At 40.5% G+C, this 20,864-nt stretch overlaps 1 protein-coding gene across 1 annotated transcript in view; it reads right to left on the bottom strand.

Moving 5' to 3' along the window:
- Nucleotides 1-287: 287 nt before the first annotated feature.
- rimbp2a (RIMS binding protein 2a) overlaps nucleotides 288-20,864 on the bottom strand; it is an 89,998-nt gene continuing 69,421 nt past the window's right edge. The window contains exons 12-25 of the mRNA XM_037691758.1: nucleotides 19,693-20,502; nucleotides 19,430-19,453; nucleotides 17,667-17,818; nucleotides 14,637-15,380; nucleotides 14,358-14,513; nucleotides 13,933-14,082; nucleotides 11,048-11,141; nucleotides 10,591-10,719; nucleotides 7,962-8,131; nucleotides 7,711-7,879; nucleotides 7,350-7,450; nucleotides 7,023-7,094; nucleotides 4,392-4,556; nucleotides 288-509 (exon numbers count right to left, since the gene is read on the bottom strand). Of these exons, the coding sequence (XP_037547686.1) occupies nucleotides 288-509; nucleotides 4,392-4,556; nucleotides 7,023-7,094; nucleotides 7,350-7,450; nucleotides 7,711-7,879; nucleotides 7,962-8,131; nucleotides 10,591-10,719; nucleotides 11,048-11,141; nucleotides 13,933-14,082; nucleotides 14,358-14,513; nucleotides 14,637-15,380; nucleotides 17,667-17,818; nucleotides 19,430-19,453; nucleotides 19,693-20,502 (3,158 nt within the window). The remainder of the gene's footprint in view (nucleotides 510-4,391; nucleotides 4,557-7,022; nucleotides 7,095-7,349; nucleotides 7,451-7,710; nucleotides 7,880-7,961; nucleotides 8,132-10,590; nucleotides 10,720-11,047; nucleotides 11,142-13,932; nucleotides 14,083-14,357; nucleotides 14,514-14,636; nucleotides 15,381-17,666; nucleotides 17,819-19,429; nucleotides 19,454-19,692; nucleotides 20,503-20,864) is intronic.

Raw genomic sequence — 20,864 nt, 5'->3', positions numbered from 1 at the left:
CTAGTTTATTTTATTTATTTAACCATTTTTGAAATTTAAAAAACATCGTAGTAAAATGGGTTTGTATCCACATGTGACTTCACTCTTGATTTTGGAACTGCACTGTACAAAATGCATGTGGTTTGTACCCATTACTGACATAGTCATACTTGTCAGGCTCAAACAGTCCAGAAGACAAATGTCCACTCTGTCATGTGCTGTTAGATCAGAGTTGATTGTATGGATGCTTATATACAGAGCCCCACAGGTAGAAGTCTTGTACATTAATTCTTACTTTAGTATATTTTTTATTTAACAGGGGAAAGTCTCTTAAGTAGTTTCTTTCCTTTGGAAAGTATCCCTTTCTTCTTCTTGAGATCATGAGGGTCCCTGGGGTCCAGCGGGAGGTGTGGACCCCTCGGCGGGCTGAGAGGTCTCATAGTTCCTGGGAGCAGGGAGCGAACGATTGGTGATGGGGCCCGAACAGGTGAGCTGATGTTATTGGCCGTGTCTGTGGTTTCTGTGGTAACCTGAGGAGATACGTGATGGGGAGGTGCGGGGGCAGCATATTACAAATGAGGCATTTCTTTACCTTGTATCTAAGATGGTCAGTGAACGCATCATCCCAACTGTTCTTTCACAAACTAAACCAAAACAAGAATATTTGCTTTCAGGAGCCTGACTGGATTCCATCATTAAAATCATTGGATACAAGCAGAATGTGTTGAATCACAAATTTTCTTGTTGAAAATAATTTACCATATGATATCAAAATGCTAAAACTGAGCTTAATCAATAAATAAAGAAATAGTCTCTTGTTTAATTGGGAACAGTAGCACATTACTACCTCTGTGCTGAATCACTAAACATTTGCCATAATAATCAAAACAATCTGATCCAAACCATTTAAATACATGTTATATACATATACTCTACAGTATCTGTGTGTTAATAACAAGGCAAACAGTTCCTCTCATACACAACTAACTGAAAACATCAAATTTGAATTGTAGAATAATCAAACACAATAAATCGCAAACTTTAGGTGGTATTTTGTATACAATTCTTATTTTTAAGACATGCATAACCTACAAAACATTATTTGGACATGTTAATTAAACTAATAAAGGGCATTATTTAATCTGTGTGGACTTTATTATTTCTGTTAGTCACATGAATAATTCAGGCCAGCAGCTAAAGTTTGCATTATGCGTGTAAGTGCTTGCCCTACTTTTTGCTAACCTTCTCACATTTCTGGCTGATGAACAGGATCCTGCAGAACATGATGGGATACTGTAATTCAACCACTGACTTATGGTTGTTGGTGCAGGGGAAAAAGTAAAACATGCAGGATAGTGGGATTGGGCACCCCAGTTCTGTAGATAATATTTTACATAGAGTATGTGTTATTTGCATATAGCATCAGCTAGCTGTAGCACTTCAAGTATAGCTTAGATATTCCAAATTTTCTGTTAGAATTATTCTGTTATGCAAAATTTACTTGAGCATAAAGTTTATAAAGTAACTTGCTTGACCTGCTGTGATTTTTTTCTTAAATATATTTTATTCTAAAGCCCCCAGTATACTCCCACGTATGTACGTCTGAGCGTACGTACGCGGAGGGTTGAGACTTCATACTCGAGCGTCCACCCTGAGTGGCTGCAGAGCAGCTTCGCAGACAAGGGGCGTTTATCTTCTGGACAAATTGAGGTCGCCGACTGTTCATTTGCTGACACGCCTACTGGACTAAAAAAAAAAAAAAACAGAGCTGGCAGCCCCAGCCGCAGCGGTGTTCTGTGTTTATATGTTGTTAATAAAAAGTTTTTAATTAAAAAAAAAAAACAAGGAGCGCTGGCCCTGCAGTACACACATCAGATCAGCCCAACAGGAAATCTCCAGACCCTCCCGCAGCCACAATGGGACTGATTTTGATAAGCTCGTGACAAATTCCTCCATTTCTCATCATTTCAGTCATTGCATCAATGGAGGAGGAAGAGATCACTGCCTCTTGACAAAAAAAAAAAACTAAAGAAAAGGCCAGATCAGGGATGAAGAAGGGGAATTTAATGCATTGGTGTCGCAAACAAAACAGTCCGTCGCCGGGCAGTTTATTGTGCGACACAGCGTACGCATACGCGGTCATAAAAATTGAGCTTTCTGCAGACATGCCCTGCAGAGGTACGCGCGTACTTCCGTACGCGGGAGTATACTGGCTGCTTAAGATTCAACCTGCCTACTTGGATCTTAACTTGCCTTTAATTAACCATTACCTCATTAATCCAGTTATACAGTAGTCCCTCGTTTATTGTGGGGGATCCATACCCTGAAGCCCACAATAAATGAAAAACCGCAAAGTAGCTATAGTAGTAGTAGTAGTAATAGGGTTAGTAGCTTATTTTAGTGTGTGTGTGTGTGTATATATATATATATATATATATATATATATATTCCCACACTTTTGCAATATTCTAAATAATGTTTCTAAATGCTCTAAGTGCACAGAATGTCATTATTTCAGCTACCTGCCTCCTCTGCTCTCAGCCACCTGCATGCGGTCTTGGCCACGCCCACTTCTCCTCTCTGCGTGGAGAACAGCTGATCAGCTGCAGCAGGAAGCTTATCCTGAAGTATGGGCTGCATAAATGTGCAGCAGGTGCTAAATAATTTAAAATAATTTATTTTAAATAAAAATTCCATGCCAATCGTGCGGCTCATCCATCAATTAGCCAATTGTGTGTCATGTCCAATCTTATTTTGAAAAACCACGATAGAGCAAGTCCGCTATAAACGAAAAGCAAAGTAGCGACAGAATACTGCATATGTTTTTTATTTTTCCACAATGAGGCTGTTGGAAGTGTTATCCACAACAGGTAAGATATTGTTTGTTCACAAACCTTACTTCTAAATAAAATTGGCACAACTGCTTGTTGTTCTACAACAGTCTCCATGTTTTATGCTTTTGTTGTTTTGTTGCATGTTAATCCGAACCACTTTATTTTTTTTAACAGTTGGGAAAACGGTGAGTTTCTACACAGAAATTGTACAGAAGAAGAAGAAAAAAACACATAAGAGGAAGCCGTCAAATGTTGAGCTCAACATCAGACCACACAGAGGCGACTACTCCACCATCAGTAGGCCAGAGGGGAACACAGAGCAGAGCTGTAGACTTTACAACACCCACGGATACAACTGTAGATTCCAGGCTTCTCCTCTAATGCAGGAGCTTGCATTTAAAGTTTTCAAATATTGGAAGAATTTTACTTTAATTTAAGCTATTTATTTAAAAAATTGCAACAATCTAGCATATCAAACACCTAATGCGAAACATTCTTTAGATCAAAATATTGGGAATATTACAAACAATAATATCGTAACATGTTTTGTATAAACTAAAGACTAAAAAAAGTATGGATCTGACTGATATGAGTCATAAGGCTTTGCTGTAGCCCCAAGCTGTGTGCATTAGAGCTGAAAGTCTGTTCTCTAGTTGCCAACTTACTGTACAAGGCAGACAGAGCCACTTATGGTGTGAAATGAACAATCTTCCTCAGTTTGTTTTGTTTTGCCAAGCGGGTGAGGAAAAACAGTGGGAAAGAAATCAGATGCGGCAGCACTGTCACTGTCGAGAAAACCCACACCACTAAAACAACCAAAAACAAATTAACAACACCAACACATATGAACACAGAGCGCAAACACGAATGGGTTAATATCCAATTTTTGTTTTTTATTGTTTCATTAGAACAATACAGAATGGATGTCTCAATGCTGCAGTTAGTTGTGTCTCTTGATTTCAGAGCGAACGTAGCAAATCCACCATCAACGGGGCTGAAAAATAGATTTGATGTGTGGGCAAGAGAAACAAAGCCTCTTTAAGGAAATACACAAGTTGAGCCAAGAGTTATAAAATGTATCAAGTTTGAAAAAAACATGCCTTTCTCTGTTTTAAACTTCAAATTGTCTTCTTAAACACTTTCTTTCAGGGAGACTGGGTAGCAATTGTCATGTGACAATAAAGCACTTTATAGCATTAGAATTATATACAATAACCACAATTTGATTTTGTGTTTCAGTGCAAAGAAGTACCAAATTGTTTAATGTAAGGAATGAATTTAACCATGCATGGACCACCTGCAGAGTTCCCACAGTCTGTCCGCTCTCTGTCCACAGGCTTTGCTTCTTCCTTTCTCTGAGATTAAGAAAGGTGTAACCACTGGATTTTGCCCCTTTTTCCAAAGGGGTGAGGGGAGGTTGTTAGTCTGTTTAGAGTCACCACTGTCACCACATGGACAAACACACACAATGAACAGCACACAGACTGCAGGTGGAAGGAAGTGAGAGACGGAAATCAAGAGAGGACGGAGGATGGATGAGCACAGGGCCTAGCGCTGAGAGCGGCGATAATGATGTACCCGTTTTCCCTCTGATACGGCGGCTGCAGGGTTGGCAGGGGGCCGGTTGGCAGGCTCTTCCTGGGGGTAGTGGGACGGGGTGTCGGTCAGATACACCTCCACGTCATCAGGCACTTCTTCCAGGAAGTTAGAGGGGACCAGACCGCGATGGCCGTTGAGCTCACCCTGTGGACAGAAATATGGGAGAGAAAACAGGGTCCTGACATATTACACTGCCATATTTTACTGATGGAAACATACTAAATGTGTTCAATACACCAAATTAGAGATTCTAATGACTGATGCCAAAGGTTAGACAACATGACAGTCGACAAATGGTTAATGAAGCAGATTTGTTTGGTTTATTTTACTCTATAATTACCGTTTAATAGTTGAATATTCATACACTTTTCAACTTGTTTTTGTCGTTTAAGCATTAGAGCTCGATGCAAATCAGTAAGGGTTCACTGTGAATGCATTTCTAAAACTGGTTGCTTTGTATTTTTCAAGAGGAGCTTTTATATCTTACCAATTAAAGATTTAAGGCAATGAAAACAGAAAAAAGCCCCAAAACATACCCCTGCTGTGAAAGGCACCACCATTGTGCAAAAAGCATCGACAAAAGGACACGGTGTCAAATAGAAAACTCTTCCTCGTGGCTTTTAATTGATCTAGTTTGTTCATTTTGAATAATGTTAATTTATACTAAAGTAGTAGGAGATACTCTAGGTTGAGTCGAACTCCAAAAGGTGCCAAAATTTAAAAACTCTGGCTGAGCCACGGGCCACTTTCAGCAGATACATTAACTCGAGTCAGATGGTTGCAGGTTCATCAACAAGAGTTTGATCTGTCTCACTTGATGTTCTGTTACTCTTTCCACATAGGAATCAATAATGACAAAATGATCCAACCATCTTTCTGGCTTCAAAGTTAGCCAGCTGGCAAGAGAAGTCTACACTAAATGATGATGTTTTTTATCAGTTGGTTAAAGAAAATGTTTAGAAGATATACAATATTTTACAGTGGCTCTTGAGTTTGAGATATGTGCTAAAACTGCTCTCACCCACCTGGAACAGGACTCCTATGTCCGTATGCTCTTTGTGAACTTCATGTCTGCCTTCAATACCATGATCCCCCAAACCCTGATGGACAAACTACTCACACTAGGACTAAGCCCCTCAATTTGCAACTGGGTCCTAGACTTCTTAACAAACAAACCACAGTCAGTGAGGATCCAAAACTTCTCCTCCTCCACCATAACCCTCAGCACTGGCTCCCCTCAGGGATGTGTGCTGAGCCCTCTCCTGTTCACTCTGCTCATGTATGATTGTGCACCTACCCATCCAGGCTGTCATATTGTAACGTTTGCAGATGGTATAGCGGTGGTGGGACGCATCACAAACAAAGACGAGTCCTGCTAGAGGCAGGAAGTGGTACACCTGGAGAGCTGGTGCAAAGAGAACAACCTTCACATCAGTGTGAAGAAGACAAAGGAGATGGTCGTGGACTTAAGAAGGAACAAACACACCTACCCCCTCCCTACCACCACCCCCACAAAAAACATAAAAGGATCTGTGGTGGAAGTGGTCTCCAGCTACAAGTACTTGGGTGTACACATGAATGACAACCTCAGCTGGAGCAACAACACCACCAGCCTGATCAAGAAAGCTCATCAGAGACTCTACTTCCTTAGACGGCTGAGACGAGCTGGTCTGGGAAACTCAGTCCTCGCCTCCTTCTACAGGTGTGCAGTGGAGAGCATCCTGTGCTCCAGCATCAACATGTGGCATGGAGGCTGCACAGCTGCATAAAGAAAAGCTTTGCAGAGAGTGGTGAAGGCTGCACAGAAGACTGTTGGAGTCAGTCTCCTCACCATCACAGACATTTACACCTCTAGATGCAGGAAGAGGGCCACCTGCATCATGAAGGACCCCACTCACCCAGCACACACTTTTTGCCCCGCTCCTCTCAGGAAGAAAGTTAAGGAGCATTAAGTGCAGAACCACTAGACTGAGGAACAGTCTTGATTAGTGCTTAGTGTATTTTTAGTTGTTTTTCTTAGTTCATATCTTGGAACTTTTTACTGTTTTTCTTTTACATTTTATTGTTGGATGTAACTGGGACCCTGTGTACATAATTTTGTTCAGCCACATGTGCTGCATGTGGTGCGAACGACAATAAAGAATATCTGTATCTGAAAACTGATCCAGTTCTGGTTCAAATCAGGTCTGGGGCCTCAGGGGTCATTTTGACTCTAGGACAGAAGGAGGGGTTAAGAGAACTTGGTACTTGGTACTAGGTTATTATTATCATCACAATTATTACTGTTATAATATTTTACTTCCTTATTTTATTCATTTAGAGTTCCATATACAAACTCCCTATAGACTTAAAAAATCTGTTTGATAAGTGGAGGTTAATGTTTCTAAATAGACGTTTTTATTTCTGAAAAATACATTTGAACAAAAGATAGGTTTCACCTAGAATTGAAAAAAAAAAACAAGCAATTGTTTCAGTAAGAAGTCTAAACACATTTAGATCCTTGCTGGCTATGATACAATTAAATAATAATAATGAGCTTTTTTAGACTTGGAAAAAAAAGACCTCAATGGCTGAAAATAATTGATTTAAAATTAGACAAACATCACTCACGTAATAAAATCCATCTTCATCGATGTCTCCAAACACAGCGACGATGTCACCAGCACAGAACGTCAGCTCAGCCTATCAGGAGGAAAAAATGCAAAATGCCATACGTAAAGAGTCTCATCAGATTTGATCCTTTTGGGGTTCTTTGACTTAAACTTGTTGGATGTGGCCAGTAATAGACATAATTTTACTTATTTATTATCTTATAAGTAATTTTTTTTTTTTTAATTCAGAGATTTGCTGTTCCTTTTCTGGAAAAAAATAAAATAAAGAATGTGATGTGGATCATAGTATCTGTAGTTATTCTAGTATTGTCCTTCACTGCGATACCTCAACATCAACATTAGGGGAGCTCTCTCTGGGGTCGTAGTCGTACAGTGCCACCATCCTCCTCGACGCCTGATCTCGACGGAGACCTCTTCGGTTATGCTCTAAAGGTGATAAAAACACAACGCTTGAAAAAAAAAAAGGAGGAAGATTACGTCAAAGGACTTTAGCCGAAACTTGTATCGCTCAACCACAGTGGTAGTAGAGAGCAAAACAGGAATAAAAATCCTTAAAATGCAACAAGAAGATAGTTTTTGTTGTGTTTTGAAGAAAATAAAGTTTGTTCCATCCTGAAAAAGGAGTGTCCTCTAAATATTTAAGTTTCTAATGATTGCAGTGGTTTTAGTTTTGTACTTTGCTGTACCTATTTTGTCTATGGGGGTGCTGAGTGGCAGAAAACCCTGTTTGATGAGGTGGTCCATGGTCTCCTCGTCGTCTGCTCGTATCTCGGACACCATGTTACAGGGTATCAACCCCATCCTGCCTTTCACCTCTCCTCTATAAAAGCCATCTAAGTCCTTATCCCCGTACACCTGGCAGTTACGAGAACGAGAGAGTTTAAAGCATTTGTTGGTGGCAGTGGACTGAATACAGTAAAAACATTAAAGTCCCCACCTTAATGATTTGCCCCTCTTTGAATGGAAGCTCCTCATCGGCTGCGTCAGGATTGGGGGACATAGACAGAGGATCGTAATCGAAGAGGGCCACAAAGATCCGAAAGTGCTCCTCGGGTTCTGACTCGTCATAGTAAGTGGGAGAACGGCGGTCCCGATTCCTGTAGCCATCTTCAACGCAAGCGGGAAAAACACATAAAATTCATCACAATATTTTAGTAACGCTCTAACGAGGAGACCGAAAGCAAGGAGCAGGCGTGATGGAATAACTGGTGGACCAGTTCAGAGCACCAAGTAGCAAAATTTGAGTTTGTTGCTGTTCATAGCGTTTACAATCTGAGCCATGCCTCAGTCAAAGGACGTCCGTTTAAAAAAATGTGCATCTTTATAATTCGTATTGATCTGATTGTTCCCAACATGGAGTTCATTCTCTTATGTTGCCGTTTTTGTTTCTGTTAGCATGCAGGATGAAGCATGTGACCAGCGGATTATTTAACAAAGTTCCTGTGGGACACACACATGCATTCATTAATACACACGCACACCCAGGCTGCGTGTGTTTATTTATTTAATTTTCCTCTCATTCCAGTTTAAATCTTCTGAGAAACAAGTGAGGAACGACACATGCTGCAACACATAAAACATGTTTCATGAGCATGGCCAACATAAAAGACGTCTGGCATGCAGAAATAAAAAAAAAAAAGCAAATATCAACCTAAAGCTGGTGGTGAAACAATAATATAAATGTCACATTCAAAACCAAATAATGCAAAAAGTTTTCAGGCTGTGGTGTAAAAGCCAGACATATAACTTAAAGGGATAGTTCAGATTTTGAAGTTGGGTTTCGTGGAAAGGTTGTAAATAATTAACACCTTACCTGTTTCAGATAGCTCGTTGAACAATCTCAGTTTGGCGAATGGTTTTACTAAATTATAAACCTTTACACTGTCTTCACTTTTACCCTGCATGGTTTTGTGGCAGATGTTTTATGAGCTTTAAGAAAAGTGCTCCAAGTTGCACCAGAAGTGGCGCAGCTAGCTGCTGCCCGTTATTTGCGCTTTCAAATTCGCATCACATTTAATGTAAATAATTGTGGATAACACCTGACAATAAGCTAAATTTGATTAACTACTAGGGAACGCCTCAGGAATTAATCAGGAACAAACCAGGAGCTAATGGGTAGTTAACCAGTACTTACTGGGGAACACACAGCCAAGCCTTATTAGGGGACTACTGGTGTGTTACCACAGAAACAGAAGATAAATTAACCATGGGGGTTCTGAATAAACCCTGCACCAGTGAGGTCACAGCTCATAATTTTCAAAAACCTGTTTCCTAATGATTATTGATTTTATTGGATTCTTACCACTGATTAGTTGAGTTTGCAAAAGAGAAACTCCAATAAAAATCAGTCATCACTAGGAAACAGGTTTTTGACTATTACGAGCTGTGATCTCACTGGTGCAAGGTTTATTCAGAACCCACATGGTTAATTTATCTTCTGCTTTTGTGCTAACAAACCAGTAGTCCCCTAATAAGGCTTGGCTGTGTGTTCCCCAGTAAGTACTGGTTAACTACCCTTTAGCTCCTAATTCGTTCCTGAGGTGTTCCCTAATCAAATTTTGTGTACCTTATTGTAAAGTGTTATCTAATTGTGCAACATTAAATTAATGGTGGTGTTAAGGTTTAAAAAAATAGCATTTAAATGAATGACTGATTTTTTTTATATTTAAATTGTTTCAAGATAGCAGCAATCTCCCTGTGCTCAGTTCTAAACAAACTACCGTATTTTTCAGACTATAAGGCGCACTTAAAATCTTTTAATTTTCTCACAAATCGACATTGAGCCTTATAATCCAGTGCGCCTTATGCATTAATTCTGGTTGTGCTTACTGACCTCGGACCGATTTGATGTGGTTATTGTGAATGAGTTGAATAAAGTTCGACTTGTCTGTTTTGTTTCGCTTAATGCGCCTTATCGTCCGAAAAATACAGTAGCCATTCGGAATTGAACTGTTTCCCAAAATGAAGCAGTTAAAAAGCTATTTACAACAGGTAATATGTTAATTGTTCACAACTTTTGCATTAAATCTAATGGTTTTATGAAGTAAATGTGTTATTCCAAAACTGACTAATGTTACAATGGTATGACTGTAGCAGGAAGAAGAAAAAAATTTGAGGGATGACTTTGTTTACCTAAGGTAATATGACTGACATTTTAAACAAAAAATAAATAAAAATATAGGAAAACTCCTCCAAACGCTGTGATATATTTTTATTTATTTCAACAATGGCTATCAGATGTTAATGAATGACTGGTCCTGTATGTTGTGGGTGTGGTTGCATCACCAAATAAAGGGTGTGGGTGAAATTCCCCAAGGAGGAAATCAATCCTTTTATCATTGCAACTGTTTAAACTCACTTTGCGGACCCCAGGTCTTGCCCGTGCGTCCACCATTCCACTGCAGTGCAGTCATGCGCTTCGACCGCAAGCATAATAGTCACTAATATTATTTGGAACAAACAGACAAGCAGTATGTGTCCACAGCTAGTTGTTGCCATTTGCCAGGTGCCGGTGGCCTTCGTTGCTGCCATGCTGGGGTGATAAATATTGCTCTGCACGCACATACCATGGGGAGACCTGGTGCCGCCTATGTGCCTGCAGGACGACCACTTCCTGTGCCGAGCTACTCTGCCATAGTTAACTTCCTCGGTCACGGAGGAGAGGTTCCCCTCACTGTTATTCTCAGAGGTTACTTCTATGAGAAACACCAGTTAGAAGGTGACAAAACAAAACAAAGCTCAACTTTCCTGTCTCAAAATGTCAACCAAAGATTTGCTTAAATAAAAAGGCGTATGTGCAAATCTATTCATTTGTGGCAGCGTGGTACAGCGCACGGCAGGTTTTCAACACCACGGTCGCTGCCATGTGAAAATCTGCACTCAAAGTAAAATTACCGTGGCCTTTGGACACAGAGTAAATCTAGTCACAGAAAAGCTCAAGAATGTTTTAACAGAAAGTCACAGAAAAAATATAAAACACAAAAGACATCACATTTTTCTTTAAACCTATACGTTTGTACTGACCAATAGAGGGGACCATTAAAGGTTGCCTCTTAAGATGGGAATGAATTCGTCTCCCACCGTCCCGATCATGGCGACCTCCAGCAGGACTATTTGTCTGAAATACACAAAAAAAAGAACATTTACAAATATTGAGCATTCATGACGTGCTCACATACAATGTGTATGACTGTATACAATTTTTTTTTTATCCACATAACTGAACAAACTTTATATCAACAAATTCATGCAGAACTCACAGGCAGGCACTAAAACGAAGACACATAGACTCACATTGAAACACATACAAGCCAATGGAAGATACTGCAGTTTTAAAATGAAGCTGTTACTCGTCGTATGGTCCTGAATTCAGTTTTGTCAGACATGGAAAACATTAGGCAAACACATTAGAGAGTTTAGACTATGGTCCTTATGCCTCTTATAGACAAACAGTTGCAAATTTAAAACATTTTTAGCATTTTCTTTTTATTATTTAGATTGGATGAACTGCTTGCCGTGAAAATGTTACTTACAACTAAACATTTAACTAAAGCATTCTGTTTCTCTTTGTAATTTCTGAGGCTGGCAAGACTTTACACAAACTATACATCTGGGCAAGCTAAAACACTAATTTGGATCATTAAAAACAACAATAGAGCAAAAGAAGTGCCCCTTTAAAGGGATAGTCTGATCATTTTTTTAAGTACCGTATTTTTTGCCATATAAGTCGCACCTTTTTGCATAAAATTGCGAGTCCTGCAACTTATACACCGAAGCGACTAATATACGTTTTTCCCCATATTTATTACCCAATTTTTGGCTGAGCTCTGACAATTTAATTCATTCTGACATGAAAAATATTGAACATTTATCATTTGCAGCCGCTAAAGGGCCCTCAAACCTTGCCAAGTGTCTCATTAATAGGTAAAAGTTGTTATTAATGAGACACTTGGCTTGCCATAGCAGCCACCTTCGTCTCGCTCCGGAACTCCTGAAGCAAATGTCAAATCAGCTTCATTTCGCTGTACCGCCCAGGCGAAATGCAGTTGATTTTACCATTAAAGTGCATTTATTAAGGAAAAGTTCAACTAAGACACACTTTTGCTATAACGTCAAGCAAACAAATAATTGTTTTTAAGTGTTAATCCTGTTAAATTCTTGTTAAATTCCTCTCATGCATGCTCCCACCATTTTGCAGCAAATCGATTTTTGACACAACACCAGCCCACGTTTCCAGGTGGTCAGCAGTGACGCATAACAAACACGACGCGTCAGTGGTGACGCATAATGTACGGTGAAGTGACTTATTTATGTTTTTCTTCTTTATTACTGTAATTTCTGGACTATTGCACGCACCTGAATATAGGCCACGCCTGCTAAATTTAAAAAGAAAATTAAAATTTTACATAAATAGGCCGCGCTTGTCTAAAAGCCACAGATGTTCACGCTGTAACATGAGATATTTACACAGAAAGATTTTTTTAATATATATTTAATTAAATACGTACTAGTAACATGCACAAATTCAGTTTTGTTTTTTTGTTTTTTTCTGAACAGTGCATGTAACACAGCTGATAAAAAAAATACAGTAGTCTACCAGGAAGTCATTGATCGCTACCTCCCAAGAGAGACGTGTATTGGGCAGCTATGTGAGCACCTGGGTGTGACGAAGCTAAATGTTTTGGTGGCATGAAGCTCGTTAGCCCTTCAAAAAAAATCCATAAATTAGCCGCAGCATTGTATAAGCTGCGGTGTTCAAAGCGTGTGGAAAAAGTAACGACTTATAGTCCGGAAATTACGGTAGACATTTTTTTGACTGATGCGATTTATACGGAGGAAAATACGGTAATGTTCCATCAATAGAACCTTATTAGCCGTGACATCAGTAGTTTGAAGAAAAGGAGGAGAACTATTAAGAATTTCTTAATTCAGACCTAGTGATGAGTTAATGCTATTGTTCATCACTTAAAAATATTTTTGGTTTTAGAATTGATACTTTGACAGTAAAAACTGGAAGAAACTGATAAACAAGCTCTTGCTTTGAACTCAAACTTTCCTGGAAAACTTCAAAAAAGGGGCTTCTCAAAAGCACAAACTGCTGCTCGCTGCATGGAAACCTCATAACAGCCTATCACTTTCTTCACCACCTCTTTATGGTGGTAAGAATTTATAATCAGCATGATTCTTTTTTTTTTTAATCTGTTGAAATGTATTGAAGTTTTCTAATCTTGAGGACTCAAAGCGTTTTACACTACAAGCTTCACTCGATCATTCAAAGATTAATCAAACAATAAATCGTCAATCAGCAGACTGGAGGTTAGATTTCTTTCCCATGGTACACTTTGACATTAAGCTGTCAACCTTCCACTTGGCAAATGTTCTTCCTTCTGAGATCCAAACACTCCAAAAGCTTTTTTAAATTCTCGTTGCAAGACAGATTGATCAGTGAGGATTGCAAGAACGAATTCACAGTAAGATTCTATCAGTTCAGCCTCTAAGCTGTCCATTTGTGGCCAGAACACAAGCACTGAGACCAATTATCAAACCAAAGTCTTAGCTACAGGTATGTTTTCAATGTGATAACAATAACCAAAGGTGGCTTTAATCTTCTATTGGATCTGTGCAAACCAGTAGCTCATCTGATTGGAAAGGCAATCACTTGTTGCGTATTTGTCAAAGTGTTTGCCACGTTCCAGATCATTACAGAGAACTCCCGTGATGGTTTCTTAGAAACAAACCATCCGAAACGTTTTCTGCATACAGCTCGGGGTACAAACCAACAACACAAACTAAATGCAAGTTAAGGCAACAGTCGTGTTTAAAGCATCTGTGCCCGTGCAGTTCACTCAACGACTTTCAACATGAGCGGCTGACTCTCAGATTTCAGGAAAAAGTGCAAAGAACTGCACCTTGGGAGCGTGGTGCGAGTTGCGTCGCCGTCCCCCCTCTTCCAGCTGCATCTCAGAGTACAGCTCCTCCTCATCCTCTTCCATGATGTCAGACAGGTCAGAGCCCCGGCTGCTCTCGCTGTGATACTCTTCATTGTGACTATAGTGAGGCTTTCGTTTGTTACAAAGACACAAACACACAGACGCAATTGTTTAAGTCCACAAACGTACCAAAGCACATATGGATGGGCAAACACACAGACACACACACAAAGACATGTGAAGGAGTGAAAACATGCAGCCACTCATATATATATATACACATATATATATATATATATATACATGCACACACACGCGCGCACACACACATACACACTGACACAGTTTAAACACATTGGTGTTCACAAGAAGAACAGATTCATCCTGGTTGGCTCTGTTCTTACCGGCCTCCCCAGTTCTGAGCCTCTCAGAAACTCATCAACCGAGGGTCCTCTCCGACGGCCATGTGCAAACCCTTCCTCATCCTCCTCTTCCTCATCAGAGGGATGCTGGTGAAATGAATGACCCTGCTCTCCATATCTGCCCTGTCTTCTGTCGCCCTGAAAACATAATGGAAACGTAAGGCTAATGTAATACTGAGTTCTGATTGGAGCGCTCTGAGTAAAACAACTTTTATTTTATTAAGCATTAAGATGTTTTCCATGAGTTTTCTGTGTCCAGACCTTGAAACTTTCTGCTGCCACTCTTTGTGCTGCTTCTCGAGCAATAGCTTTGGCCACAGTGTCTGGAATGAGCGTGCCCTGGGGCTGAGGAAGAATCCTCTGAGGGGAGGGTGAGCGAAGATTGGTAGGAGGAGGGGGCTGGAGAGTGTGGCCTGGCATGGGCACAGGAGGCTGTGACGGAGATCGCGTTGGGTCCCAGGGCGAGTGGTCGGGTGGGATGGCTCTTCCGTGGTGAGCTGTGTGCTCTTTGGCTTCCAGGTCTCTGGCACTTACTGGTCTCTGAGGTATCGGGTAGGGCTGGGGGTGGGGCAGCAGAGGCAGTCGGTGCTGGGGCCTGGGACCTTGGTGGGGGGCATGAGGTTGAAGATGTAAGGACTGAGGTTGGGGGTGTGGAGGTCTACCTGGATGGGGCAGTCTTGGATGGGCTTGAGGGTGTTGAGGATGGGGTGGGAGTGGCTGAGGATGGGGTGGAGCAGGAAGTTGGGGTGTAGGCTGCGGAAGGTGAGGAGACTGGAGGTGAGGTTGGGGGTGTGGAGGGGGCCCTGCGTGGGGGTGCATTGGCGCTGGCAGGGGAAGCGGGGGTAGAGGCACAAGCAGGTTGTTTGGAATGACGGCGACTTGGGAGTCCTGGGATTCTCCCTGGGCTGAAAGTGTCCGAACGATGACTTCTCTGGCCTCCAGGCATTGAATCCTCGTCATATCAATAGTGACGTAGTCTGCCATCGGGAATAAGACCTCAGCTATCTGGATTTAAAACACAAGTACATTATTATTGTCAGTGCATGCAGCATTGCATCAAAAACATACGTTAGTACAGGGTTTAAAGCCCAACATTTTCATCAAAGCCTGAGGAAAATCTGATTACAAACTGGCACAAATGTTTGCACAATATGTGCTTTTTCTAACTTAACTCTAAAACCTGTCAGCTCAGCACATTATCCTAAAGGTTCTGTTGTTTGGCTGCAAAAGGGAGAAAAACAGAATCCATACATCAATGCCAGTATTGCTACAAAAACAGAAAAATCCTGCATGTTAGCACATTGCACAGCTAATGAGGCTACTTTTATGGTTTCACATTCGGCGTACAAATGGGGTGTTTCACATTAAACTAAAATTATTTTATTATAATCCATGACAAGTTGTTTAGTATGCTTTTTGGTGGCAGAGTGACAGATGAAGCTAAAGATAAAATTTTACTTCTTTTTTGTCTGAAATGATGTAATCTTCTCTTTATGGCCCTTTACGAGACTCTACTTCCTCAGACGGCTGAGACCAGATGGTCTGGGAAGCTCAGTCCTCACCTCCTTCTACAGGTGTGCAGTGGAGAGCATCCTGTGCTCCAGCATCAACATGTGGCATGGAGGCTGCACAGCTGCAGAAAGAAAAGCTTTGCAGAGAGTGGTGAAGGCTGCACAGAAGACTGTTGGAGTCAGCCTTTCCACCATCACAGACATCTACACTTCCAGATGCAGGAAGATGGCCACCTGCATCATGAAGGACCCCACTCACCCAGCACACACTTTTTGCCCTGCTCCCCTCAGGCAGGAGGTTGAGGAGCATTAAGTGTAGAACCACTAGCCTGAGGAACAGCTTCTACCTTGAGGCTGTTAGACTCATGAATCCCTAACTAGGATAATCACTGTGAAAAATCACATCATGTTGCTGCTGATCTGTTTCATGTTGCTGCTGATCTGTTTCATGTTGCTACTGATCTGTTTCATGTTGCTGTGTTCATTTGTACTCATCTGACCACACAGACTCACGTTCATGCTGCTGTTCGACATTTTTTTTTGTACTACCAGTGCTTAGCGAATTTTTAGTTAACGTTTTTCTTAGTTCATATCTTAGAACTTATTACTGTTTTTTTTTTTTTTTTACATTTTATACTTTTGTTTGGTGTAACTGGGACCATGTGTACACAATTCCATTCCACCACTTGTACCACATGTGCTGCGTATGACAAAAACAATAAACTTTGACTTTGACATCAGCAGTTTCTGCTCATTAGCACAGAGCCATGCGTCTGTGAAGTCACTGTTTGGTTTCTCCAATATAGAGATCTGGGCATTCCTCGCTGCACTGAACTGTAGACACTACACCACTCTGTGTATGGGTGTTTGGACCAGCCTCTATCTGAGAGTCCTGTTGGGTTTGAAATGTGCTGGGATGTTGTGTTTGTTAAAAATCATTCTGAATTTCTCTGATACTCCAGCAACATAAGGGAATCTGTGAATTACATTAGCAAAGACCTTAACAAACCCCCTACTGTGACATGTGATAGGTCAATCTGCATATGTATGTGTGTACTTTATCTCAGCTTTATAACCTGAACCCCACACTCTCTGTTCTTTGAATTGAGAAAGCTTCTCGGATGAGAAGCGAAATGTTTTCTGTTACAAATAAAGTCCATTTGTTTTTGTCTTGAACTTTTTTGAATTTCCCATGTCCTGGATGACTGAGAATCTTCACCAGCGTAAACCTTTGATGGTTTATTTATTTATTTTGTATGAAATACTGCACTGCTGGTTGATTTAAATATTAACAGTTGCCATTTTGGTCACAATTCAGCCAGTGTTCACTATCAGAAAGTTGAAAATAAAAAAAACTATCAAAACTGTGAAACTCAAAAGACCTAAGTTTCCGTCCAGCAGAGGGCAGGTCTGCCACATACTTTCACTGCAGAGTTGAGGTGATTTTTGTCACCAGAAGGGATGTGAGATGAGAGCCGTGCATTAAACACTAACCACAAGCAGGTGGCACCACCGTGTGCACTAATACAGATGACATAATGTTAAAGACAAAGACTAAAAGCATCCCAGCTGTGATGTATGTTATTGCTGTTTGGGTGGATTAAATGTGATTAAACCTTTGTTACAATGTCACCACTCTTAATAATATATCCGTGAACTGCATGTTCACTAATATGTTTCCCCTAACTGTACGAGTATCTCCTCATCATCACTTTCACTGTCCTTCAACAAAACAAACTAAAGGATAAAGTATGACTTGGTGTTACTAATGCTTACTCACCCTTTTTCCTTTAGTGCAGACTGCGTAGCCAATGACATTTGCCCCATTAGAAGTGCCTGTGGGAGAGAGGATGGGAGGCTTCCAGCGGACCTGCAGGACCCCTGGAGCCTGCCCGCAGAGCACCTGAACATCGAGGGGAGGCAAGGGTGGCCCTGGAAGGTGAGAAAGCATGTATTTAAAAAAATACAAATCATACTATAGATTATTATTTAAAGCCCTTTACATAAAAATGACAATAAAAATAGTGAAGCATTCCTTTTATGCACGACAAGCATGCACAGATATAAATGAGGAAGTGAGTGAATGGGGGGGGGGGGGGGGGGGGCCTGTACAAGCTTGGAATTTGAAATTTGTTTAAATTTGTGCAATATTGCACAAGATTTCAGTGTGTACCACAATTTTTGTTCCTATGAAGTGTTATTTCCAACTCCTTTTATTGCAAGACAATTTAAAAAAAATCCCCAAAATTAATTTAAACTCCACTTTTGTGACCAACATGTTGAATTTTTGACCAAAAAATGGCTAAATTTCCCAATTTAAAAAAAAAAGTTTTTAGAAAGTTTTAGGTTCTAGAAATTTCTTAATGTTTCTGGTAAATTATGACATTTGAGAGATTTCTCAAACCAAAGTAACTTCTAATAAAAACCTAGAAATTTCTTGCAAGATGTAAACATTTCAAGATCACAGTCAAATAAAAAAATATTTTATTATAATGTTATTATTATTATTATTATTATTATTATTATTATTATTATTATTGTATTGTTTAAACTCATTGGAAAAGTACTTTTTTAAGCCTAAATCTTTAGCAAAGTCCCTAATCTGAAAAACAATAGTAACGGGTATTAATTGAAAAAAGGTAAATTTGTTAGTCATAACCACAAAAGTCAAGTTTTGGGTTTTAAAAGTTGTTGTTTTTTTCCCTTTTTGATTAATTATAAGCAACAGGGAAATTGTAATTTTAACCCAGAAACAAGACAAAAGTTCAACTTTGTTACCTAGTATTATAAATACTTTGTGGTCACACATGCATAAACATGTTAAAGTGACCTCTAATGATAATACATTTAACTGAGCCACTTTAAATTAAGATAATTCACTCTTTCAAATTTTTAATAAGCTTAACTACTCCAAATTGACTTCTTATGTAAAATGTGCTACATGTAGCACTAATTTAGCTTAATAATGTGAGAACAAGTTTCACGTGATTTGATGCAAACAAACAATATGGGTTCTGTTTCCTCCATCACTACATGCAGAAGATATTGATGTCTTTCGCCTTCTTGTAACTCTGGAAAGTTCATGCACATCTACATTCAAGCAGAACTGAATGCACAAAACTCAAGAGTAATTCAACGCACTGTTAAGGAGTACTGATTTTTTTTAATGGAAATGCTATTTATAGGTTATAGGAGGGGGAAATGACTCAGAGTATAAATAATAAATATTTTACTATCCATAATTGTTATCTAATTAGTGACATGCTCTGTGCGGCAAAGTTGGGCAAAACTGCAAATGAATTTAACTTTTTTTTTTTTTTTTTGAAAGAACACGAGTCACTGTAATTTTGGAAATGAAAAACGTTTCTTAAACCAAATGCCATTTTACCCACATGCCCTTTGCAAACGCATTTAAATGAACAATATGTGATAATCATCCCTCTCCTGAAGGGATAATGGTAATCATGGCAGCTCTGCTTTCTTGTTTTCTATATCATTCAGTGGTAAAATAAAGGTAGCCAAGCACTGATGTTTCATTCTGACCTGTTCTGCAAAATGGTGTTGGGCCTGGACAAAATACAATACACAACAATAACATAGTAAGGAAACATGATCCCAAACTCTCCAACATCACAGAACAGACCTTTACATGAACTTTATACAAATGCAATTAAAAGCATGGTTTTAGCACACCAAAAACTTCATACCAGCAAAAGTGTTAAAAAACATTTCTAAGAAGCTGTGTACTTGTGCATTTATTGATATTTTGGGGGATTTTATTTGGTATAAAATGATGTGATTCTGACCTGCAGCTTGAGTGCAAAACTCTACCCCGGCCTCTTTTCTTTCTCTCTGCTCCAGAGGCAGCTGCCAGGGCACCTGGTGAGGCTGTGCCGCCACCGTCACTTTATACACCGTCAGAGGCTTCAGGTTGATGAAGCGTAGTCTGTACCTTCCTGGCTTCACCACTGCATGCTCTGCCCCATCTAAATAAACGGTGTGACTGTAGTTGCTGTTGCTAGGCAACCAGGAGAGCTCGGCAGTGTCACGCTGGATGTCGTCCACCCGTAGACCGCATGGTGCCACCACCACGTTGGCCCCCACCAACAAGGTGCAGCGCAGCTCATCCGATAAGCCCCGATCGGTGACGCTCTGCACCGACACCCGGAAGATGCAGCCGTCCAGGTCCAGCTTCTCCAGCAAGCACTTGGTCCGGCCGCCATATGGTATACTGGCCCGAAGCTCCCCGTCCACTAACACGTTGTAGCCAGAGATGTTCCCCCAGCCCAAAGGCACTACTGGAGGCTCCCATGCCACAATCACACTCCGTGCCAGCTGCTTGATCTGGGTGATCTTACGGGGGTAAGGCACAACATCTTCAGCTAGATCTTCAGGGTCCAAGGGACCCCCTGTTCCATTGCTACATGGAACCAGGGCGCTAGATGAGCCTAGGAGGCTATCCTGGGAGGCACCTCCATCTACTGTCATCAAGGCCAGGGTTGTGTGGTTCAAAGGGCCCAAGTCTTCCCCACCCTCCCCAATTGTTTTTTCCTTGTCCTGGACAAATTCCACAAAGTTGGAAGGAACAAGTCCTCTCTGGCCATCCAGAAGCTCCCCTGGGATTGAAACAGAAAAACAGACAGATGTATGAGACAAATGAGTATTTCTCCCCTTTGTTCATACTGATAAACAAAAAATAACTGCTAGAACCAGAGAAAGGAAGGCTGCAGGTTCACTTCTCGCCTGTGTGACGTTTGCTTTTTCTCCCTGTGCATGCATGGGTTTTCTACTGGTACTCCGATTTCATCCCACAAAACCAAAAACGTCCATGTTAGGTTACCTGATAACTCTAAATAGTCATACGTAAGACTGGAAGTGTGAATGGTTTTAAGGCCCTTCACACAATAACTGCATGGATAAGGAGGGAAAAAATGGATGGATGGATGGATGGATGGATGGATGGATGGATGGATGGATG

This window comes from Nematolebias whitei, chromosome 18, assembly GCF_014905685.2.
Source record: "Nematolebias whitei isolate Nwh7 chromosome 18, NemWhi1, whole genome shotgun sequence".
Lineage (NCBI taxonomy): Eukaryota > Metazoa > Chordata > Actinopteri > Cyprinodontiformes > Rivulidae > Nematolebias > Nematolebias whitei.
This window is presented reverse-complemented; position numbering and strand designations above follow the sequence as displayed.